Here is a 26,044-nt window from a genome sequence, read left to right on the forward strand (position 1 = left end):
CCGCAGTATATCTGCGTGAGCCGGTCGGGAACCAGTTAATAACAATAAATTTTTATATATATATATATATATATATATATATATATATATATATATATATATATATATATATATATATATATATATATATATATATATATATATATAGTGCCTTTTTTAAAGGTAGCTTCTCAAAGCGCTACACATACACATGATAACATAAGGGAAAAAACGGACAGTTATGTGAAAGCTTGTGTAAAAGGGAAACTTTTTTTAGATTTGTCTGTCTGGTAAGCGGTGTATGTGAAGAACAGGATGTGAAGGGAGTTTGTATGTTTACTATACAGAAAAAAATTCTAATCTTGCCAGTAGTTTTGATTGTGGGTTGTCCTTCTTTAGGGAATCCCTTCAAGTATTTGGTGGAATCTCTTGATTGCAGTCCTGACAAGACATTCTTTAATGTATCTAAACTGAAGACATCTGATTATGGTAAGTTGGTTTCTACAATTAGGGTTTTTTTTCTTGAATTTTAAGGCTTTTATCTTGTCATTATTTTAATATGTATTGAAAAATATTTTGTGCATAAAAAAAACCAACCTTTTTGTATATTGCTTTGTGTAGACACTTTACCATACTGTATCCGTGTGTTGCTGGAAACTGTGGTGCGAAACTGTGACGGCGTCTTGGTAAAAGAAGAGGATGCCTTCAAAGTCTTGGAATGGAAGAACAAATGTGAAAGTCAAGAGGTTCCCTTCCTTCCAGCACGTGTAGTTTTGCAGGATTTCACGTAAGTAACATAAGTGTTTTATTACCTTTTTAAATTTAAAAAGGAGCTAGCCTCTGTAGTATTCTTTTCACATTACAGGATTTAGTCATAGAGGGCTAGTATTCATTTTCTGATCCTTCAAAGGGAAAATAAATATAAAGGCATGATGGAAAAACAATTGTCAATGTTGCTTTATTATTTACAAATAAATCTTTTTCTAAGGCCTCTTTCACACAGACGATCCGTTCAGGTCCGCCTGTCGGTTTTTTAGGCAGACCTGAATGGACGCTCCATAGACCTCTATGGAGCGTCGGATGTCAGCGGTGACATGCCCGCTGATCCGATCCGAAAAAGTGTGATGGAGAAAAAAAACTAATTTTCCATCCGTTATCGGATCGGGTGACAACAGACTCTGCGGTCCGTCATCATCTGATCCCCCATAGGGGTAAGCGGCGCTCTGACAGGTCCATCCCTGCACAGTGTGCACAGATGGACCTGTCATCTGCCTGCCCAGCAGGGATCGACGGAGCGATCCCCCGCTGAGTAGAGCGGGCTTCGTGCATGGACATGTCCGTGTGAAAGAACCCTTACATGGCTTTTGATATGGCTATACCTTAACCCATTGATGCTGATGTAATACATACATAATGTCAAAAGTATTGGGACACCTGCCTTTACACACACATGCAATTTAATGGCATCCCAGTCTTAGTCTGCAGGGTTCAATATTGAGTTGGCTTAGCCTTTGCAGCTATAACGGCTTCAACTCTTCTGGGAAGGCTGTCCACAAGGTTAAGGAGTGTGTCTATGGGAATGTTTGACCATTCTTCCAGACGTGCATTTGTGTGGTCAGGCATTTATGTTGGACGAGAAGGCCTGGCTCACAGTCTCTGCTCTAATTCATCCCAAAGGTATTCTATCAGGTTGAGGTCAGGACTCTTCAGGCCTGTCAAGTTCCCCCACACCAAACTCGCTCATATATATATTTATGAACCTTGCTTTGTGCACTGGTGAAACAGGGAGATGTCATCCACAAACTGCTCCCACAAAGTTGGGAGCATGAAATTGTCCAAAATTTCTTGGTATGCTGACGCCTTAAGAGTTCCCTTCACTGGAACGAAGGGGTCAAGCCCAACCCCTGGAAAACAACCCCACACCATAACCCCCCCTCCAAATGATTTGGACCAGTGCCATAAAGACATGGATGAGTGGGTTTTATGTGGAGGAACTTGACTGGCCTGCACAGAGGCCTGACCTCAACCCGATAGAACACCTTTGGCATGATTTAGAGCAGAGACTGCGAGCCAGGCCTTCTCGTCCAACATCAGTGCCTGACATTCCCATAGACACACTCCTAAACCTTGTGGACAGCCTTCCCAGAAGAGTTGAATCTGTTATAGCTGCAAAGGGTGGGCCAGCGCCATACTGAACCCTATAGACTGAGATGCCATTAAAGTTCATGTGTGTGTAAAGGCAGGTGTCTCAATACTTTTGACAATATGGTGTATGTGGTATCCCTGCAATTGTAAGAAGCAAGAGAAATCCATAACCATTTACCACCAAATAAAAGCCCAATTTGTCCTGTTAAGGTATAATCCACCTGGATGCACAAAGTAGCTGTGATATGTACAGTTTTACTAACGCATATCAAAGTTGCAAAATTGTGCTTGGGCATTATTATTTTTTTTACCCTTAGGCGTGCAGGGGTTAAAGTGCAATCAAAACCTTAGCCCTCATTCGCTTTTCCTCTCCTTTCCTTTCCCTGTGCTTGACCACTTTCTTTCAATTGTACCTGTTCAGACTTGTTTGCTGTACTCTTTATGCTCAAAAAAGTACGTGAGCTTTATTTCAAGCATATTCAGGCAGTTTTGATCTCCTAGGCTTCAATGGGAGCGCCTTAAATACGTATTTGCATGTGTGTGTTTTTTTGTTTTGCTTTTTCTGCTGAAGACTTCCTCTAGAACTGCTCTCCTCCCATTGTCCAGGCCAGGAAGTAAACTTTAGATTAATACCTGTGCAAAAATGCCTGTAACGCTTCTGAAGAGGGGAAAAAAAAGCTTAAAGAGGGATTCCACCAAAAAAAAAAAAATGAAAAGCCAGCAGCTATAAATACTACAGCTGCTGACTTTTTAAATAAATGGACACTCACCTGTCCCGGGTTCCAGCGATGCCGGCATCCGAGGCCGATCGATCGCTCGGCTCTTGGCTGCTGCCGCCACCATTCTAGGTGAGGGAATCAGGAAGTGAAGCGAATCGGCTTCACTTCCCGGTTCCCTACTGCGCATGCGCGAGCCGCGCAGCGCAATAGGAAATCTCCGCGCTGTCACTGGGACCCGTGTGTGTCCCAGCAGACAGCGCAGGAAATGGCGTAGACTCCCACGGGAGTCTATGCCCGGAAGTGGGTGAAAATACCTGTCTTTGTCTGAAAGGTGTCAATTGTGACACCGGAGGGGGGGAGGGATCCGATCAGCGGAGGTTCCACTTTAGGGTGGAATCCCGCTTTAAAAAAATCACTCAAATACATTCTGCTTACGAGGCTTAGTTTAAATGAGCTAACTACCTTCCAGGTACATACTTGCACATTATTACAGAAGTCCACCCATCCATCCCATGCAGACTTTATTTCCAATGTTTTTTTTTTATTTTTTTTAAATGGGCATCATCATATGTATGCAATGCAGAAAAATTAAACTCAACATAACATTCATATTCCCAACTTGTCTTGTTCTGGAATTGGCCTGCACCTGTTAGTAACAGCTAAAATATTTCCTACGGTATGCTTGACTGTTTGTTTTATTTTTGTCTACATACTAGTGTGTTTTCTACCTAGTAACTCATTAATACTCCTTTATAAATGGTATATAATATTTTATTTAAATTTTTTTGTATTTTTCTTCTTCTAGGGGTATTCCCGCTATGGTTGATTTTGCTGCCATGAGAGATGCAGTGAAAAAAATGGGTAGCGATCCTGCATTAGTCAACCCAGTCTGTGCCACAGACCTCATTGCAGACCATTCTTTACAGCTGGATTTTACTAAATGGTATTGCACAATTCTGTGTGAATTAATATGTTGTGTTCTGTGTGTGTGTATGTCAATTACATGTACATATTAAAATAATTTTAGGGGCTGTTCTTGATTAGTCATTCATCAAATATTTGATAAAGGGCTGTTGGTTGAGAACTTCTAACAGTATATGGGGCTCGAATGGGGTTTCTGAAAAGCTGATTTAGAGTTGCTTACAGTCTTGAGGATTGTTTTTCTTTTACAATAGTACAGCTCTATTATCGGAGCTGCAATAAAACCCATTTTCAATACCTAATCATTTTTACATTGCTTCAGAATATTATGCAATGCAAAAAATTGATTGTTTGCCCTAGGGTTATGGGCGTACTCTGATAAGACTATCCTATTGATGGAGCAGAGTCTAAGACTACTGTTTTAATAATTTGTAAATTTCTTTTTTTTTTTTACTTCAGTGTGGCACAGAATGCCCCAAGTGCAGCTTCTGCGGATTCACACAGACTCCCATCCAAGCTTTCTCCAGCAAAATCGTCAGTTTCTAAATCTCACTGTAGAGGACAGAGTGAATGCAGGGGAGCCTGTAATGTTGGAACAACGAGCAGGAGCTCTCAGGAGCAGATTGAAAACACACCAATGCTATGTCCTTTCCATTTACAACCCATTCCAGAGTAAGTTTGAATGGTTATGTGAGTGCATCATAATCCTATACTTGTTATCAGAAAGCATAATGGGTATATTAATACTTTTATTTATTTTTTCCTCCGTGCTGTCATAGGCCTGAAGCTGCACTGAAAAGTCTTGAAATTGAATTTAACAGGAATAAAGAGAGGCTTCAGTTTTTAAAGGTATAATGTATGATTTACTACAGTCTGTTTAGTTGGCCAATAAATGGTATCACCCTAAATCCAGACTTATACCTTTTTTATGCTCAATTAACCACTTCAGCCCTGGAAGGTTTTACCCCCTTAATGACCAGGCCATTTTTTGCAATACAGCACTGCGTTACTTTAGCTGACAATTGTGCGATGCTGTACCCAAATAAAATTTGTGTCCTTTTCCCACATCTAGGGCTTTCTTTTTGTGGTATTTGATCACCTCTTTGGTTTTAATTTTTTGCGCTATAAACAAAAAAGCAGCTTTTTGAACAACATTTTTTACGTTCTGCTATAAAACGCATCCAATAAAAACGATGTAAAATATCACATTTCTTCATCAATTTAGGCCAATATGTATTCTACTACATATTGTTGGTTAAAAAAAAAAATATCTCAATAAGTGTATATTGATTGGTTTGCGCAAAAGTTATCACATCAACAAACTATAGGTATTTTTATGGAATTTTTTAGCCCAATAGAGCCGACTTGCCGCAGTACAAGTGCGGTAGGCGGTTAAACGTTTTGTAGTATCCAGATTTAAAATCCCATAATGGAGAATCTAGCCTTCAGATATCATAACCAGTAGAGCTGCACGAATAATCGTTAAGAATTGTAATGTGTATTGGTAAATTATTATTTACCAGGAGACAGACAGTGTGTGAACAGGTTGCATCTAATGTGATTCTAGAGAAGGTCGCTGGTATGATATGTGACGTATCTCCATGGACTACAGTGTCAGCTCCATGTCTTCCCTATTGTGTTATCAAGCATAATTCCTAAAAACAAGTTAAAAAAAAGCTATGATACCACTGAATGACCCACTGGAGATAGGATGATGACCTTGCAGTAGAGTTTAGAGAGTCGCTCTCTATTTTCTGTCAATATTGGGAAAACTAGCAAAATTAAGAAATCATAGGCCTTTCACTGTAGGGGATGTTTTCACTGTGACTGAAATTTTGTATTGCTGCTGTTTCATATTACTTTATATAAAATATAAAATATAGCTTATTTTTTTTTTTTTTTTTTTTATTCATTTTTTTTTTTTTTTTTACTTTTTTAAGGGAATAGTTCTGTACTGATCCCTTATCACCTAGAATGAAAGTAAGGGTATATTCAAAATGGGTTGCCACCAAGACAAGGATGGAGGGGAAAACTTCCAATTATTAAACAGGATTTATATATAGCGCCAACAGTTTACGAAGCTCTTTACAACATGAGGGCAGACAGTACATTTACAATACAATGTAATGCAGGGGGAATTCCAGTGGTGACAATTTTTCACATAACTGTTCTAGGGTATTTTACATTGAAAAGATATCCTCTCACTTCTTCCTGTTTTGTCAACAGGACAGGTAGTGAAGTGAAATCTCCCCAATGAGACACAAATTGCCAAAATAAATTTGGCATGGGCTTTTACCTCCCCCTACTATATCCAAAATAAAAAAAACAAGTTTTGGATTTTGAAATACTTTAAGCATAGTTAAAGCGAGCCTGTTCTTTGCTTTAATCTTACACATACCTTCAGCATATACTTGCCTTTACTTTGCTGTCCCAACACTCTGTTCAGTGCCAGGAGCCAAAGAATAAACATGGTAAGTTGGGTGTGGACAAACATGATAGTGCTGGGCCAATCATTGCTAACACATGGGAGTCCATGACCCTTTGCAAGGTTAATGGCTCCCATTGGCTGAACAGACAATTGGGGGAGACTACATCCTACTGGTGGGGGCTACATTAAAAAACAACTTGTATAGCAAAAAACATAAGGTTGTGTGGACGGGGAAGAGTATAAATTTATCAATAATAAAAAGTAGCACTTCCACAGCCCACAAACAAAAACCATTCACCTAAGTACTTACAAGTTAGTGATTAGGTGTGTTCCTCTGAATCAAATTGGCATATTAGAAAAAAAAAAGGGGGAAGAGAAAGTGGACCAAGGGCCCAGACAGGGTTCTTCAAAAAGGAACAAACTGGAACTAGCAAGAAATGGTAATCTTTATTGAAAACAATTCCACCAAAATATTGTTAAAAAAAGTAAGAAAAATACCTCCACCAGATAATTATAAAATATGTTATCAAGACACAGGCCAAAAACAAACCTTCATTCAACCCTCATACAAATCATATACCAGCTGGTAATAAAGTGAACCCCTGGAAGGAATTTCCTGTGTGTGTGTATAGAAGCAAAATGCTAGTTTATCATTGCTGAGAAAATCTTTAGGCTTTACAGCAATCTTCAGCTGGAGACACTAGTACAGGTGGTCCCCTAGTTACAAAAGGAGGGAGATAACAGGAAGTGAGAGGAAATCTACCCCTAGGAAGGGAAATTCACTCCTTTACGAGTTATTATGGTACCTCCACTAATGCTTTATCACCAAGGCTTGTTTCCACAACAACCCAAAATTTTCAAAAGCCAAATGTCATTGGTACAGAAAATGAGGTTAAATTTTCTGGGTGTTAATCCTTACCTATGCTATCCAAAAAGCTTTAAAATCTTCTTTTTTTTTTTTTTTTGTCTGGAGCTACACTTATTGTACCTGTTCTGACTTTCAACTTAAGAACAAACCTACAGTCCCTATCTTGTTTGTAACCCAGAGAATGTCTGTACTGTGTATAGAGTGATTCCAGACAGTCCTAATGAGATAGGGGAGGTCTCAGAATTGCATTGCAAGCCACCCCTGTGGTTTTCCTCCCTTATCAATCTAGGACTGTCTGGAATCATTCTCTATATCATTCTCTCTACTAGTGTCTCCAGCTGAAGATTGCTGTAAAGCCCAAAGATTTTCTCAGTAACGATCAACTAGCATTTTTCTTCTACACACACACACACACACAAATTTCCTTCCAGGGGTTCACTTCATTACCAGCTGGTATATGATTTTGTATGAGGGTTAAATGAATGTTTGTTTGTGGCCATCTGTGTCTTGATAACGTTATCATATTTTATATTTATGTGGTGGAGTTTTTTTATTTTATTTTTTATGATATTTTGGTGGAATTGTGTTTTAATAAAGATTACTATTTCTTGCTATTTCCAGTTTGTTCCTTTTTGAAGCATCCTGTCCGGGCCCTTGGTCCACTTTCTCTTCCCCCTTTTTTTTTCTAATAACAAACAACTTGCTTTGCTTGAGCAAAGTTACATGTTCCTATTAGGGAAATTGGTATTTTGACCGTTTGCTTTAATATTTTATATGCTGCATTTATCACAATGTGTGTGTATTTTGCTTTATTTGCTCAGTGGTGTTCAAAGGCCTTTCAGAATGTGACTGTGATTCCTCCAGAAACTGGAACTGTGCACCAGGTGAATCTGGAGTACCTGTCCCGAGTTGTGATGGAGCAGAGAGATCTCTTATATCCAGACACTGTACTTGGTACTGACTCTCACACTACTATGGTGAATGGCCTTGGAGTATTGGCTTTGGGTAAGATTTATTTTATTTAACCTTTTGTTTACACTAATAGTACAGGACAAAGGCACAATATTCACACGTGGGTTATAGGCATGTACCTTTGGCAAAGCTTCGGAGGACAAGCTTAAGGAACAGTAGATATGGTCCTCTTTCTTCTCCAGCATGTTCTTAGTCAGCACATGTTAAAATGGCAAAGCCTGATGACTGGCTTATAGTATTGAACCTCCCTCTTGCCGTCTGGAGTGCTGCCATGCAGTGCATTGCAAAAGGCTAATATCAAGACAGTGTAAAGTACTTACGCTGCTCACTTTCAATAGTACGCTTAGGGCTTGTTTTCATTGGGGTAACCTGCATTTTTCTGCACTTGGTCAATTCAAGTTATAACATGGTCACCTAAAAAAACTATTGTTTTGTATGTGCCTCATTTACAAGAGCTCACCTGAAGTCGTTGGTCACAATTTAATAAAGTGAAAAAAAGGTCACAAAGCAAGGCACAACCCATACACATCGGATATTTGGTTGCATGCTATTTCATTTTTTAAAATTAGATTTTAAATGAAAGTTATGCTTTTATGACTGGCAGAGATTCAGCTTTAAATCAAATGTTCTTTGATTTAACTGCTCAAATTAATGTGGCTTATTTCCTACTACTAGGTAACAGTGCAGTGTGTGCCAAAGTTACAGCAGGCTTCTGTGTTTAGACCTTCATGCACATGGATGCTTAGCAGTATCTGTGTGCTGAGGCTTGACATCCCTGCCACTTTCTGGCACCCAGGCAGCTGTGTGTGCTACATATAGCCGACAATGCAAAGGAATACATGACCTTGCGCATGGGGGTATTACACATCGCATACACTGTACTTTTGCAATGGGCATATTAGCACTTATAAAAAATATTTTTTAGTCTGCTTTCACACTGATCTGCAGATGCTAGCAGCTTGCTGTGGAGGCACCTGAGCCAAGCCACCGCTCTCTGTCCATTCAGACATGGAGCCGTGGCCTGGCCCCACCCCCTCTTTCTGCTCATTGGCTCACTGACTTTGACATCAGCGGGAGCCAATGGCATTTCACTGCTGTCTCAGCCAATGTGGAGGGAGAGTCCCGGACAGCCATGTCTCTCATGCAACATCGCTGTGCAAGGCTTTTTATCTTAAAGGCGGAATTCCACTCAAAAGTGGAACTTCTGCTTATCCGTCTCCTACCCCCCTCCGGTACCACATTTGGCACCTTTCAGGGGGGGGGGGGGGGACAGGAACCTCCTTTTGACAGGTGCTGTTCCCCTCTTTCCGAGGGACGGGGGGGTGCGGCCCCCTCCACCGCCAGGCCAATTAGCGCAGCACGCATACACAGTAGGGCACCGGTTGTGAAGCCAAAAGGCTTTACTGCTGGTTTCACTTTACCAGGAATGGCAGCGGCTACACCAGACAGCCGATTCCAAAGATCAGCTGAGGTGACGACATCACGGGCTCCCTGGACAGGTAAGTGTCCATATATTAAAGGTCGGCAGCTGCAGTATTTGTAGCTACTGACTTTTAATTTTGTCAGTCAGGCACTTTATAAACATCAATACATCTTTTATATAACTGCCTACATTTAAATTTTTGCATTTGGTTGTTATTCGGTAAACCAATATATCTTAAATGTTTCTATGCCCAAAATGATATGGATATATATCACAAACACACACTTTTTTTTCATTCTATCAAAACTAAAAAAAAAAAAAAAAAAAAAAGGTGAGAACTCCTGTCCAGTCGAAAAATACTGGTTTTGGCGCAGTCGACCAATAATCTGATCATTAGTACACAGCTTTCGAGAGCCGATCATGGCAGTTAGAAGTGACCAGCGCAAATTTTGTTTTTCCATGTATTTGTATGAAAAAAATGTTTGACCAAGACCCACGCATGCTAGGAAATGAAAGAATACATTATTATACAATACAATGCATCATAGAAGAACTATTCTGTCATACAAGAATTTTCGTAACTTTAGTTACCTATTGGATTTCGATATGAAACCAGTATGCAAAAAAAAAAAGATGATCATTCGCCCTATAGTCTTATCATGTGTTCGAGCTTTCACCCTCACCTCTGGTTTTAGGGACCGTTTTACCAGATAGGAAGTGTGGGAAAACTATAAAAACACTGACTGGTTCTAGCATTCCCATACAAAAATAATGTTTACTTCTGTCTGTGTCTGTGTTACTGTAGGAGGGATTCCTTCTTTTCCTGTTTGGTAAAAAGGTTGTTGTCGTCCACACCACCCCCCCCCCCCCCACAGGAAAGGGAGGGTAACTGACAGGCCAATGGACAGCAGTAAAATCTGACAAGTGTTCTAATCGATTCCCACTCCTTCCCCAGTTAAAAAAAAAAAAAAAGCTATACATGCACTTTAACATATTTTTATCTTTCAGGCATGGGTGGAATAGAGTCTGAAGCTGCTATGTTGGGGATACCCATTACATTAAGCTTACCTGAAGTTGTTGGATGTGAGCTGACTGGCTCAATCAGTCCATTTGCTACTTCTATAGATGTTGTTCTAAGCATCACCAAGGTGAGATATGTTGTTAAATAGTGTCCTCTTTGTTTCTTTTTTTAGTAAGTAGAGTAACTTCTAGCAAGACGCAGCTATGGATTTATTATCCTATCCTCAATTGCATTATATTACATGATGATAACGGTTAAAGTCCATTACCAGCTTAAACTTTTTCATTGCATGGGTTAGGTTAGACCAAGGGTGCTCAACCCATGGCCCACGGAACCCTCTGATGTGGTCTGCGACTTCAAACCAGGGAAGCGCATGCATATGCTCTGGGATTGTGGTTTGGTATGCTTGCATTGCGATCAACAGGTTTCTGACTCATAATCCGAGAGCATCATATTGTATGGAGTCGGCGCTGGCAGTGGAGAAAGAAGGCAGCCATGGAGGGAGCAGGATTTGCATAAGCCAATGCTTCCTCTGTAGCGCCTGCTCCTGCCCCAGGCAGAGTGATACCACGTGCGCTATGCCTGGTACCTTACTAGCAGTCTGGAGAGCGATGCCAGCATAAGCTGGAAGAAGTTAGTGTATTACGCATCGCATACACTGTACTTTTGCAATGGGCATATTGGCACTTATAAAAAAAAATGTTTTAGTCTGCTTTCACACTGATCTGCAGGTGCAGGGCATCTGTGGGTTAGCTGCACTGAGCCATAGACTTCTATTATAACCAGTGGGTGTAGTGTACTTTCTAAAAGTGCACCATGCCCACAATATGTAATAAAAGTCTATGACTCTATCCCTCAGGAAAGCGGTAGGTGCACTGCACCCACTGTGTGGGTAAACCACAGTGCATCAGTGTGAAAGCAACCTTTATAGGGGGCTCAGGATAGTAAGGGCTCATTTACATTTGCAGTTTGGAGGGGCGTTAAAGCCCTATAGTTCATTGTGGCTTGTTAACATATCACTTAAGTGGCCCTCGCTCTTCAAAATTTTGAGCACCTCTGGGTTAGACCATCAGTCAGTTCTATACTGGGGAATTTTCCCATTACTATCTGACAGGAATGGGAACATAGACTAAAAATCCCAGAGTGCCCAGAGGGTTGTAATTTCTAGCAATAATTTTATTGCTTGCATGTCCCAGCGACAACCACACTTCCCAATGTATTGTATGAGCATCACAGGTACAAAAAATTGACAAAATTATTTGTAATGAGATTACAGACAGGTACTAATAGAATTGGGATGTCCTTGGAGGTAGGACCACCCTAGGTAGAATTAGGTAGGTTATGTCTGCTTTTTATGATCATCTATCTTCTCTTTCCATACAGCATCTACGAAAAGCAGAAATATCTGGGAGATTTGTAGAATTTTTCGGAGAGGGTGTGTCTCTCCTTTCAGTAGCTGACCGCACCACAATCGCCAACATGAGTCCGGAGTATGGGGCCACGGTGGCTTTTTTTCCAGTGGACCAAGTGACCCTTAGTCATCTAGAGCAGACCGGTAAGAAATCTGCTAGATAAGTATTTTAGAATAAAGGGTTGCTTAAATTGGAGCTATAGGCAAAACTTATTTTTTTCTTTTTTGTGTCCCATTGTGTAGATTTCCTCTTAGTTCCTGTCCCATAAAAGACAAAGTGAGAGGAAATCCCTGCAATTAAAGCAAATTCTTTGGTGGACCACCGGGTCACCAGAACTAGTGTCCCTATTGGAAGGTTTCCCCCCTATTACTTTTCTAAGGACAACCCACAGTTTGGGATTTTCTTTTACTTACACCTCCAATAATATAATGGTAAGCATTCCGAATAGAGAGGGAGAATCTCCTTAATGGGGGCACAGACATGTTGTAATCCCTCTCCACTCCATCCATAAGGAAAAAAAAATATTTTTTATTTAATTATACTATAACTTTTTTATAAGAAGAAATATAGTAAATGAGAATTAATATAGCATATACAAGCGGTACACAAGCCCTACTGTAATTTAATGTTCATAAAAAAAAAATCACCCTTTTCTCTTCAGACTGCAACTGTAATTTTCTGTAAAATTCAATGCAATATGGCAACCTGGAGGAGTTTTGTGCATATTTTGTGTACAGAATGCCACCAGAAATATAGTTTTCTGCTTGGCGAGGATACAACTCAGATTTTAGGCATCCTCTGTGACAGAAATGTAATTTGTGCTGAGAGGGTTAATTATTTCTAAAGGGATACAGATACTGCAACTTTTCTCATCAGAACACTGAAAGTGCACCAGCAGATTAACCACTTGCTGCCAAATGACGTACCTGGTACATTATTTGTCTTCAAGTGGTTGTACTCTTTTGATGCCTGTATTGTGTTTTTTTTTTTTTTTTTTTTTTTTTATAGACTCTCTTCTAATGGCAATCGGAGCGGATAACTAGCCACTCAATTGCTATTACAAGCTTGTCGCCTTTTGCGGTGCTCTCAGGCTCCCCGTGCCACTGGGAGACCTGAGCTTCTAGCCAGCACATCCGCCGGCTAGTTGGAGATCCATACAAAATTTGAAATCAGTTTTGAGCGGGTCTCCGCTTTGGTAACCTGGAAACAATGACATGGCATCACTTCCAGTTTACCGGGATGTCAACGGCGCCATTTTTTGAAAATCTAAAGTATTCACAAATGCCGATCTTGGAGTTTTTTGAATGTTAAGTGTAAAGGAGGGATTTTGGGGTCTTATTGACTCCAGATCCCTCCATAAAGAGTACCTGTCACATGCCTATTGCTGTCACAAGGATGTTTACGTTCTTGTGACAGCAATAAAAGTGATCAGAAATAAAACATTTTTTAGAGCAATAGTGTAAAAAAAAAACAAATTTAATTGCAAAAAAAGTTTTTTACGTGCCCCCGTCCTCCCATGCTAGCGCGCAAAGGCAAACCGCTGTCGTTCCACACGTGAAATATCGCAGTGAACGTTGGATCATGGGCAGTAATTCTAGCACCAGACCTCCTTTTGGAAATTCAAAGTGGTAACCTGTAAAAGCTTTTGAAATGTTTCCTATGGATAGTAAAACTTGCGTTTCTCATCTCTTATATTTTACAAAAAAATTGGGTTATGTGGTGGTGTTTTTTTTGCATTAAAATATCCCAAAAATTGCGTTTGAAAAATCACTGCGCGTGTGACCTAAAAAATTGCAAAACCCGCCATTTTATTCTCTAGGGCTTCTGCTTTTAAAAAAAATTATGTCTGGGGGTTCTAAGTAATTTTCTAGCAGAAAAACTGATGTTCACATGTAAACAAAGTGCCAGAAAATGCCTGGTCTTCAAGTGATTAAAATGAATGTTGCTACCATTCAGAATCCGTATCCAAAGGACATAGTGGAACAAACAGCTTTTTCTTCAGAGCAGAAACCGTTAGGAATCTGCAACAAATTTAGATAAAATCCTGTGTACTTTGATAACTCAGAGGGAATTATTGTTTATTGATAAAAATAGTTACTCTTTAACCGCTTCCTGTCCAGCGACGTACCAGAATTATGCTGAATAGGACGGGTGATATTATCGCTGCTCGGTAATTTTTTTTTTCAACTGGTGCTTTCCTACAATTTAAAAGTAAGCTTAGCAGCTTTGGAGCCACTGGCTTTCTTTTACAAGCGGCAGAAGGTCCCACTCCTAAGGATGCAACTGGCGACATACGACTCCTGAGACAGTCAGTGAAATTTGATGTTGTACCTCCCACTGTGTGATTACAAACTGGAAGCGACCAGGATTTTGTCACTTTGGTTTGGGTTCTTTTACCTGGCTGTTACCGCCCTGCAGGCTCCTGGAACAATTATAGATGGCTAACAGACTTGCAAGTAGCAATCGAGAGCTTTACGATCATGCGACAGCCAATCGCGGCAGGAAGCGCCAGATCAAAGGGGTTAAAGTTTACTACCCTTTTCACATTTGCAAATCCCTTTTTTTTTTTTTTTTTTTTATTATTATTATTTTTCTTTTCTTTTTTTTTCTTTGGAGCTTCCCCTTTTTCGCAAGAATGACACAGCCCACGGTGTCCTGGCATTGTGGCATGTCATGGGGGTGGGCAGGCAAGGAAAGATGGCTAACTTAGGAAAGAAGGCTGTGCAGGACCCGGTATGCACTGATGAAGCAGCAGATTACAGCAGACCATGCTGGATTTGTTGGGTGCATCAGTGTGTTTTTGAAAGACAACCCAGCAGACCAAATAAAACAGAGGGCAAAAAAAACAATTGGGGTGTGTGTGGGTGGAGCACTGGGGCGTGGGAGGTGGGGGGCAAAGTTCTCTAATCTATCTTGATAACACTCTGCCGTCCTTTGTGTAATAGCACTCAGACTGGAAGAGGGAGGGGCAGCACCAGGAGCTAATCAGGGGAACATGACGGAACAGAAACTGGCAGAAAAGAGGGAGTGACTTATCAATGTGTATCTGCATTGTCCAATCAGCAGGCTGTAGACGGGGAGAACTGTGAGATGAAATGTTTTCAACCATTTTGACTATGCCATCTATACGGTCTTTGGCATAAAGATGGTTTATGTGTGTGTATTTTGATGGTTCATTTAGCTGTTTGCCTAGAGTTGAACTTTAAAGTGTACAGCCAAAAAAAAAAAATTCCCAATTTTTTTGTCTTGATAGGTGTTGGTTTTCAAAAATTAAAAACATGTGAAGCCTACTTGAGAGCAGTAAAATTGTTCAGAGATGAGAAATGTGTGAGAAGACCTGAGTATTCCAAGGTAATACAAAACTAACTAACATGATCAGTGGCAGCTCTTTATATAAATGTTCATACTTGGCTATGTGGAAATATTTATGTAAACACTGATTTTTACATCTAGGGCTTGGTTCACACTGCTATGACAGCAAAGTCGTACTGCTTTGCCTGCAACTTCCTTTCGACTTGGATGCTATTTAGGAGCCTGTACAAGGGCTGAAATCGCACCCAAGTCAGTGCAGGAACCTTTTCTAAAGTCAGAATCAAGTTATGTGTTATCAGTTAAGACAGCACTGATAGGGAAACAATGAATTAGACATGATGCGACTTGAGGTCTCACAACTCAGTAAGCCGAGCCTTAAAGAGTATGCTCCATTGTGGTTGTAACAAACCTAATACATTTTCACTTGCTCTCCCATGATTCTTAAATGGTATCATGCAGTGGAATGACATTTCTTATACAGTTAAGTGGGGTAGAATTTTTACTGCAGATCCTTATTATGTTGCTAATATGGAATATTTGTATTCTGTTATACTTATGCTTCAATTGTTTCTGCTCTCAGTTTCAGATACAGACTTTTTAATTTTATTTTTGGTCTAACCTTTTTTTTTTTTCCCTCAAGATCATAGAAATTAATTTGAATTCCATTGTGCCGTGTGTGAGTGGCCCCAAGAGACCTCAAGACCGGGTAGCTGTAGTTGATATGAAAAAAGATTTTGAGGCATGCCTAAGTGAAAAGGTGCGTGAGCCAATAGTTGTTAGTATCATTTGTGTCTCGTTCATTGAGGGATCCATTTTGGATGGACACTTTACAAAGAAATTGTCTATGTAAATTCCTGAAATAAAAGCAAATTTGTCCTGCACATCATCCATTTTTTTTTTTTAATGGCATTCGGTGTGTGATCTGCTGGGGGTGCCAGTGTATTCCTGATGAAATGCCAAACTGCAAGCCCAGTGGGTTTGCCCACTGACAAAGAAATGATCAGTCTATAATTTTAATGGTAGGTTTATTTTAACCGTGAGACAAAATAACAAAAATCCTGAAAAAACTAATTTAAAAAAAAAAGTTAGGAATCTATTTGCATTTTAATGAGTGACATAAGTATTTGATCCCTTTGCAAAACATGACTTGGCACTTGGTGGCAAAATCCTTGTTGCCAATCAGAGTTCTGACATTTTTTCTAGTTGGCCACCAGGTTTTCACACATCTCAGGAGGCATTTTGTCCCTCTCCTCTTTACAGATCCTTTTCAAATTCAGTAATGTTTTAAAGCTGATGTTTGGTAACTTGAACCTTCAGCTCCCTCCACATATTTTCTATGGGATTACAGTCTGGATACTGGCTAGCCCTCTCCAGGACCTTAATGTGCTTCTTTTTGAGGTACTCCTTTGTTGCCTTTGCTGTGTGTTTTGGGTCATTGTTATGCTGGAATACCCATCCACGACCCAGTTTCAATGCCCTGGCTGAGGGAAGGAGTTTAACGCCCAAGATTTCATGGTACATAGCCCCCTCCATCCTCCCTTTGGAGCTGTGAAGTTGTCCTGTCCCCTTAGCAGAAAAACACCTCCAAAGCTTAATATTTCCACCTCCATGTTTAACGGGGGGGGGGGGGGTGGTGTTCTTAGGGTCATAGGCAGCATTCCTCCTCCTCCTCCAAACACGGAGAGTTGAGTTGATGCCACAGAGCTACATTTTTGTCTCCTCTGACCACAACACTTTCACCCAGTTCTCCTCTGAATCATTCAGATGTTCATTAGCAAACTTGAGACGGGCCTGTACATGTGCTTTCCTGAGCAGGGGGGACTTTGCAGGGGCTGCAGAATTTCAGTCCTTCATGGCGTAGTGTGTTACCAATTGTTTTCTTGGTGACTATGGTCCTAGCTGCCTTGAGTTCTGGGCTGATTCCTCACCGTGCTCATGATCATTGAAACTCCACAATGTGAGATCTTGCATGGTGACCCAGACTGAGGGAGATTGACAGTTATTTTGTTTACTTCCATTTGCAAATGATTGCACCAACTGTTGTCACCCTCTCACCAAGCCGGTTGGCAATGGTCTTTGTAGCCCGTTCCAGCCTTGTGGAGGTCTACAATCTTGTCCCTGACATCCTTGGACAGCTCTTTGGTCTTGGCCATGGGGGAGAGATTGGAATCTGACTACTTTTTATACAGGTAACAGGCTGAGATTAGGAGAACTCCCTTTAAGAGAGTGCTTCTAATCTCAGCTCATTGCCTATATAGAAGACATCTGGGAGCCAGAAATATTGGATCAAATACTTATTTCACTTATTAAAATGCAAATCAATTAGCAAATTTTTTGAAATGCGTTTTACTGGATATTTTTGTTCTGTCTCTCATTGTTAAAGCGGGAGTCCACCGGGACTCCGCGTTTTTTTTTTTTTTTTTTTTAAAAGCCAGCAGCTGCTGACTTTTAAATACTGACACTTACCTGTCCAGCGCGCCCGCGATGTCGGCACCCGAAGCCGATCGCTCGCTCGGCTGCCGGGTCCCGCCGCCATCTTGGGTATGGGAAACAGGAAATGGAGCCTTTCGGCTTCATTTCCCGGTTCCCTATTGCGCATGCGCGAGCCGCGCGGCGCAATCCGGACGGTCCCCGCTGCCTCTGGGAGCTGTGTGTTTCCCAGCAGGCAGCGGGGCACTTGCTGAAGGGGGCGGGCGCTTGCGGAACGGGGCGTAACGTACGCCCCGTTCCGCAGAGAGCTAGCCCGGAAGTGGTGCAGTTACCTGGATTATCCAGGTAACTGCACCCCCCTCCCCCCTGAAAGGTGCCGATTGTGGCGCCGGAGGGGGGGGGGGATTCCGATGAGCGGAGGTCCATTTTAGGGTGGACCTCCGCTTTAAAATAAACCCACCATTAAAAGTATAGACTGATTATTTCTTTGTCAGTGTGCAAACGTACAAAATCAGCAGGGGATCAAAAACTTTTTTCCCCCCCTCACTGTATATACACACATACACACATACACACATACACACATACACACATACACACATACACACATACACACATACACACACACACATACACATACACACATACACACACACATACACACACACATACACACACACATACACACACGCCTTGCATTACTATTTTAAATTGAATTTGTTGTTTTACAAGGTGAGGCTTCACATGTACTTTAAAAGTGCAGTTTCACTTGGTCATTGCTACATATCAGTTTTTTTTTCTTTTCCTATCCTCCCGAACTTTTTTTATTTTCCTCTGAAGAATAAGTGCAGGAACTCGCCCACGCCCCCCTGCCTTACACCGGGGGAAGGGGTTGAGCGCACCACAGCAAATGGGTGGGGGAGGGTCCTAAATGGGTATTAAATACCAGGTGGGTATTATGCACAGCATGCAGAGTTCAGAAGGGTGCTACGTGCAAGGTTTGCCCCCCCCCCCCCCAAATCCCCATCCTTAACAGGATTGTCGCCCCACCTCTATAAATCCTCTTCCTGTACAAATGCCATCATAAATGCTTTTTTTTTCCTCCCCTCCCTTAACATACCTAAGGTACAGTGTGGCTTCATGCAGGGCAGAAGATGTTCTTCCTCCTTGGCGGCTCCTCAAGATCTGTCATAAGACACATCAGAGCTGAGGAGGAGCCTAGCTCAAGCTTCCCCAGCTCTAGTGTCACAGGCAGCAGTGAGAAATGCTGCAGGCTGCATTAATGATGCCATTGGCACCTCCTCTGTACATTACAGCAGCTGCTCCCGGGGAGGTTTCAGTGCAGTGGCCCAGACAGCAACTCTGTCACTTCTAATACAGAAGTCAGGCTTCTGTGTTTTAGACATAACAGTAGTGAGCGGATAGCACAGGACCACCGCTGGAGGTGGCGAAATTGATTTCCACAAATGTTTCTGCTTATTCTACTGACAAATTGTTACTCAACTACATTAATTATTTTGCATTTCCTTGCACATTTCTTTACATTTTCTGCAGAGTATTGTACTGTGGGAGTCTGGATCACTGTGTGCTATTTTATGCACAAAGCATTTTCCCTCCATAGTCATTGGCTGTAGCAGCCCCCTCCTAATCAAATTGTTGGTCAGAGAGTCCACCCTCCACAGTGTTGGGGGTCGGTAGTGATGTGGAAGGCGGTGTGTCAGAGCCAGTGATTCTGGAAGCGGTCTGTTTGCATATCGGCATTATTCTGGGTACTTGCCACGTTCCACAGGGAATTTTTTTATATGATATGCAAGCTTAAGGTTGTAGGTGCTTTTGTATGTCTTGGTTTTGTCACAATGCATATATATAAAGCTGCATAACTATATTGTCTAGAGAATTTTGTATTTAACTAGTGTTAAGTTTTTAGTAGCATTAATCTTAATGGATGGCCTGCAAGCTGGACTGTGGATAAAATATGGTTAGGTAGGTTTTATATGTTGGCAGGTTTCCATGGGAACAACTGTATTTGCTATTTAAAATTATTTTGGCAATTCCTTGTTGGGACTCTGAAGGTGGCAACACAATTTCTTCTTTTTCTAGGTGGGCTTCAAAGCATTTCAAATTCCACCAGAAAAGCAGAAAGTAGTGGTCCCAGTCACCTACGGAAACTCTGAATACTTGTTGTCGCATGGCTGTGTCCTTATTGCTGCTGTGATTAGCTGCACCAACAACTGCAATCCTTCTGTCATGCTGACTGCAGGTAATGCATACAACAAAGATGAAAATAATTATGCACCAGTTCCTGATTATTAATATTTAGGAAATGCTGAGTCTGTATACAGTTTATTAATGTGTGTTTATTGCTGAATAATAGGAATGTTTTTACTGTAATCCTGCAGCTAATTAACTTTTTATTTTGTAAAATGTATCTTCTGAAAGGGTTAAAGTGGTGTTCCGGCCTTGATTTTTTTTTAAGTCAGCAGCTACAAACACTGTAGCTGCTGACTTTTAATAAGTACACTTGCCTGTCCTGCGAGCCCGCGATGTCTGCCTCCTGAGACCAATCCGTCCATCAGATCTGCTGCCGGCGCCTCCATCTTAACGAAGGGAAACAGGCAGTGGAGCCTTGTGACTTCACTGCTCGTTTCTTACTGTGCAAGTCACGCTGGGCTTTGTGAATGGCTCCGTTGTTTTCTGGGAGACACGCATGTCCCAGAAGGCAGTGGGGCCGCTCGCTGAAAAGGAGGAAGTGCCGTGGAATTTTTTTTGAAAATTATTAATATAATTTTTTTTTATTTTAGGGTGGCCCTCCACTTTAAATGCAGATTTAAAATATGAGTAGCTTTCGTGTGGAATATTTTGAAACAAAACCGTAAAAATAAACTAAAAACTGTAGTGCAGTAAGTAGATGCTCCTCCTATAATGTGCTATACCTTTAAAATAACTGAAGCCCCATTGCAGCTTATTATTCTAAGTGGCTTCATGCCCGAGCCTGATGCTTAAAAAAAAAAAAAATTCACCAAGAAGACCTCAGTTCCCAAGTAGATATAAAACCTGTGTTAATTGACCCTCCTGTGTTAGATCTAGGGATTATTCCTGCTGGCAGTGTTAATTCAAGGGTGGAATACCTCTGCTAGTACTGCATTAAGGCCTTTAAGACTTTTGATCTTCTCAGATGTTTTCCAGCACAAATGCAGCTGCTTGGATACCCTTGATATGGCTTTAGCATTCCTATGCGTTTTACAAATTTCCCTTGGCCTTTTGGGGACTGTCTTTTTATGTACATTCACAAGAACCACTGCTTCGCTTCCATTATTCTTTGACTTTAATAGCATAAATGGTAGATTCCCTGTTTTGAAGGAGTGAGCTTTGATGCAATTTTCTACATTCTGCTTTGGGGTTATAGAGGCTGTAGCACTCCTGTTTCAGGTAGCCTCAATTACAGCTTCATCCCAGTTTTGGCTTTCTTGTTTCATCAACGGCCAAGTTTCTGCTTCATCTGCGCTTTTCTTGTGTACCCTGACCAAATCCCTACCTTTTGGACCTTTAAACTATGACTTTGTATTACAGGGTCAGACCTCGAACCCCCTTCTTTGGTTGACCTAAAGGAGTATCCAAAGCCAAAACCTTTTCTTTTTTTTTTTTTTTTCAGAAGGGGGGGGGGGGACAGGCTACATCTTTGCTTTTTTTGTTTTTTTTTACCCCATCTGTACTATTGGAGAACTTTTTCACTTCCGGTCCTTGAAAGGATGTCTAACCCTTCCACACTCTATCAAAAACTAAATTTATCGGCTTAAGACCTACTTTAAAGGGAACAAGAAAAAGGAGGTTTTGATTTGTATCCTATTCAGTTTTTAGGAACTTTCTTTTTTTTTTTTTTTTTTTTCTCCTTTCTTTTGTTCTTTCTTTTGTTCTTTCTTTTGTTCTTTCTTTTGTTCTTTCTTTTGTTCTTTCTTTTGTTCTTTCTTTTGTTCTTTCTTTTGTTCTTTCTTTTGTTCTTTCTTTTGTTCTTTCTTTTGTTCTTTCTTTTGTTCTTTCTTTTGTTCTTTCTTTTGTTCTTTCTTTTGTTCTTTCTTTCGTTCTTCTTTTTTTTTCCGTTCGTTCTTTTTTTTTTTTTTTTTTTTTTCTCTTTCTCTTTTTTTCTTTCTTTTTTCTTCTTTTTTTTTTTTCTTTGTGGATAAACACCAATCTTGTATGTATCTTGACATCTTTGTTCACATTTGGAAGGCTCATATTCTATTTTGTGGCCCTATTTGTGCACCCTCAATATTTCATAGGTCTCCTGTGTGCCACTGAGTTCAGTATGGAATAGATTTTATGGCAAGTACAAAAATTCCTGTCAAACTATGAAAGCTCAAATATTTAGTAAACAATTGTGTATATGTACATGGTTTTCATCTGCTTCACGCCCATTCTATTTTAATATGATGGTTGGGTGGGAGCTCCCTGGATCAAGGAGGATATCATATGATGTCCTCCCAATCACAGCGATCAGGTGACAGTTGTACAGAATGAATGTCTTTCATTCATAGCCATTCATTGTGTACTATTGTGTCGATCTCTGTGATTGGTCAGTGATCACGTGGTGCAAACAGCTAATAGTACATAATGGCTATAAATGGATGGCATTTATAAAAAAAGGATTGCTTATAACTATCATTATCGCTGGTATAGGCAATCATAGTGTTTAAAATTAAAATCCCGATCACCTCCATAGAGTAGTACAGTATCACTATAGTAACACTGCACTGCTCTGGTAAGTTTTTTTTTTTTTTTTTTTTTTTTTCATTCTGTCACCAATCGGTATCCATGATCACTGGCACATCACTCATATGACGACTATGTACTGCACTGGCGACAATGTTAAAAAACAAAAAAAACATTTTTTTTCCAAAAAGCTGTGAGAAGAAATGACAACTTAAAAAAATGTACCGTGTCTGTTACTAAATACCTCAGACTGTCTAATTTAAAAAAATGGGTCATTTGGGGGGAGGGGGTATTTGTACTATCCTGGCATTTTAGGGCCTCAGAAAATAAAATAAGGCAGTGAGCTTTTTTTAAAAAAAAAAAAAAGGTCTGGATTCCTTCCTAAATGTACATAAAGTAACTGGGTACTAACATTTATAGGTAAAGTTGAGTCCGAGAAAATACATTTGCCTCTCAGGGGATCAGGAGGGAATTTTTTCCCCTGTTGTAGCAAATTGCATCATGCTTTTGCCTTCCTCTGGATCAACTGTGGGCGAGAAATTGTGTATATAGGCTCATACACACGATCAGACTTTTTGACAGCAAACATGCAAATTGCCTGTTTTAAGGAAAAATCCGATCATATATACCCTCCATAGGACAAACTCTTTGGGTTTTCATTGGACAAATATTCGCTGTGCAAACAGACACTTTCCGGCAACAAAAGTCCTATAGTGCAAAATCCTATTGTGTGTACACAAGTCCATAGTACAAACACGCATGCTTAGCACCAATGCAAAAGATCAGACCACAATACAGAAGTTGACCAAAGGTGTGTGCATACCAAGTTCACGGCCAACGCCCTTTAGACAGAAATACACAGAAAAGTTTGTTTTAAGTCCGATCGTGTGTATGAGGCTTATGGGATTGTGTGTATTTTTTTTTTTTTTTAACTGGATGGACTTGTATCAGGACTGATCTATTTTTATATGTAAATGTACCATAGCTTGTAGACTCTCTGCCTTTCACACAAAATAACATGCACTGAATATATATATATATATATATATATATATATATATATATATATATATATATATATATATATATATATATATATATATATATATATATATATATATATAATTTTAATTTTTTTTACCAAAGAAGGCTGACAGTATACATTTTGGCTTAACGTTATGAAGGAAAATTGCCTCTATACAAAATGTTATGATGGAAGCTTGGAAAAACACTTTTTTTTTTTTTTAATTTTCTGTCTCTTTTTTTTTGTTTAGCAAAAAATAAAACAATGGTGAATAAATACCTCCAAATGAAAGCTCTATTTGTCTCAAAAATAACAATTTTATTTGGGTACAGTGTTGCATGACTGAGTAATTGTCACTTAAAGTGGTTGTAAACCCTTACAACACACTTTGACCTACAGGTAAGCCTAGATTAAGGCTTACCTGTAGGTCCAAGAAATATCTCCTAAACCTACAAGGTTTAGGAGATATTTGCCGAAAGACAGGCACTGCTGTCTACGGCGCATGCGCCATAGACAGTGGCACGCAGGCGCACTGAGCGCGGCATCGTCAACGACGAAGATGCCGCGCGTGTCGGCTCCCGTGCGCATGTGCGGGAGTGACGTCATTGCGGCTTCGCCGAATGACAGCGGCAGAGCAGCGAGACCCACCGAGAAGATGGATGCGCCGGACTACAGGGGACAGCGGTGACTTCGCTGGCTCCTGTGTCAGGTAAGTGACACGTAATGGACTACTATGCGATGCATAGTAGTCCATTATGCTTTGCCGTTGCAGGGAATGAAAGAGGAAGTAAACTCATCAGGGTTTACTTCCTCTTTAAAGTGTGATAACGCAGAAAGCTGAAAATTTGGCCTGGACAGGAGGGGGAGAAGGGGAGGGAGAGTCTGTTATTGAAATGGTTATACACTGAACCAAATGTTGAATATGTCTTATTTTCCAATTTCATTTTTGTAATGCACTCTGCATACTTCCATGGTTTCTAGCTGTTGAAACATTAGTAATAATCTAAAGATCTAAAGTAAGGTACAGCAGGTTAACATGTATTATTTTTGATAGGGCTTTTAGCGAAGAAAGCTGTAGAAGCAGGACTCAAGGTGAAGCCCTATATAAACACAAGCATGTCTCCTGGAAGTGGTACTGTTACTCATTACCTCACTGCTAGTGGTGTGCTGAATTTCTTGACCCAATTAGGGTAAGTCATTTATTTTGCTTAATATCATACCTTAAAAGAAAGACACACCCTGCTTCAAAATTGGAGCATGTCCCCTGTTATCATTTGGGATCTGGTGGGAAGTTGTCTTCAATCTATTACTTTGTTTTAGTTGCTAATACTTGGCACCCATGCATTAGTGGAATTTCATCCCCAAAAAAACAGTAAATGTCTCCAATGGAGCACACAGAGCAGTATAAACATGAAAACCATTGTAACCCCCCTTCATGCTAAAAGAAAACCTTTTGGCTGGAACTTATACTTTAAGCTTTGTGATCTCATTGCCGGTAAATAGCATGTGCATCTGCAGAATCAAGTGCATATCTATTCATTAGAGAACAAAGCACTTATATTTATCTATACATCCCCTGATCCAGGTTTGACATTACTGGCTATGGATGTTCAAGATGTGTGGGCAGCTCCAGTCCTATACCAGAGGAAATTGTCACTGCTATTAAAGAGGTATGCAGATTTTGTGTTTGTAAATTATAAAGATATATTTGAATAACCTGAATGTTAGATATTCTGAAATTTTGTATTCATTTTAACTTTCAGGGGGAGTTGGTAGCATGTGGCATTTTTTCGGGAAGCAAGAACTTTGAAGGCAACCGGTGCAGTTGCATTCGTGCCAATTACCTGGCTAATCCACCTTTGGTTATTGCTTATGCTTTGGCAGGCACTGTAAATATAGATCTACAAACAGAAGCTTTGGGTGAGCCTATAATAATAATTTGAATAATATACATATTTCTAAAACACATAGTTTGTACATCTGCTTCATGTGTAAATGATAGCGGAAGCAGCATACTACACACAGAGCTGTGGCACCTTGTGAGATTATGGAACTGCAGACTACAGGCCTTACAAAATTTATTACTATCTACAATGTACGCTATACTGCATTAATGGAAATGGCCCCTTTCCAGCTTGAACATGTAAACTGCCATTGTGAGATTCCTCCAATATAGGTCATACAATGTATGAAAAAAATGTACTTAAGGCATTTACTGGTATTCCAAGTCACATATTAATGTTCAAGTATGTTTGTCCCCTTCCCCCTCCTGCTACTGATGCTGACTAACGTGTGTTACAAACAAAAGTGTGTACTTACCTTTTTTTCAGCCCGGTCTGGTCACATGATTTGGCTCCATTGTGTCAGTCAGCGATGGCTTATTTATTACAAGGTTAGTTGGCATAGGTAGCAGGACAGGTAGGACATTTTCAGGCTAGGTAGTGTTAGGAAGGAATTCTAATTTAAACCTGAGATGCCTCATTGGGTATGGTCAGTTTTTGGAGAGGCAACCTTAAGTCATAATTTCAGATAGTCTGTCAACCTTGGAATTTTTATGTAATGTCTATTACCAGAGAGAGTGAGAAATTGTGCTGCTTTACAGAGAAACTTTTTAAAACTGTACTAAAGTCACCAATACTTGCTGTCTCTCCAGTAAGGTGATATCAGCAAGCTCTCTTGCCTT

At 40.3% G+C, this 26,044-nt stretch overlaps 1 protein-coding gene across 2 annotated transcripts in view; it reads left to right on the forward strand.

The window, feature by feature from the left end:
- Positions 1-26,044, forward strand: part of IREB2 (iron responsive element binding protein 2) — a 77,004-nt gene that overhangs the window by 28,687 nt on the left and 22,273 nt on the right. For both annotated transcript variants that reach the window (XM_077472291.1, XM_077472292.1), the window contains 14 exons: positions 379-468; positions 601-766; positions 3,649-3,786; positions 4,224-4,436; positions 4,544-4,613; positions 7,882-8,065; positions 10,464-10,603; positions 11,860-12,031; positions 15,142-15,239; positions 15,841-15,957; positions 19,731-19,890; positions 24,416-24,551; positions 24,947-25,031; positions 25,125-25,281. In XM_077472291.1, coding sequence (XP_077328417.1) covers positions 379-468; positions 601-766; positions 3,649-3,786; positions 4,224-4,436; positions 4,544-4,613; positions 7,882-8,065; positions 10,464-10,603; positions 11,860-12,031; positions 15,142-15,239; positions 15,841-15,957; positions 19,731-19,890; positions 24,416-24,551; positions 24,947-25,031; positions 25,125-25,281 — 1,926 coding nt within the window. The remainder of the gene's footprint in view (positions 1-378; positions 469-600; positions 767-3,648; positions 3,787-4,223; positions 4,437-4,543; positions 4,614-7,881; positions 8,066-10,463; positions 10,604-11,859; positions 12,032-15,141; positions 15,240-15,840; positions 15,958-19,730; positions 19,891-24,415; positions 24,552-24,946; positions 25,032-25,124; positions 25,282-26,044) is intronic.

The sequence above is a fragment of the Lithobates pipiens genome, unplaced genomic scaffold (assembly GCF_037356315.1).
Source record: "Lithobates pipiens isolate NorthernLeopardFrog02 unplaced genomic scaffold, aLitPip1_a1.2 Scaffold_8, whole genome shotgun sequence".
Lineage (NCBI taxonomy): Eukaryota > Metazoa > Chordata > Amphibia > Anura > Ranidae > Lithobates > Lithobates pipiens.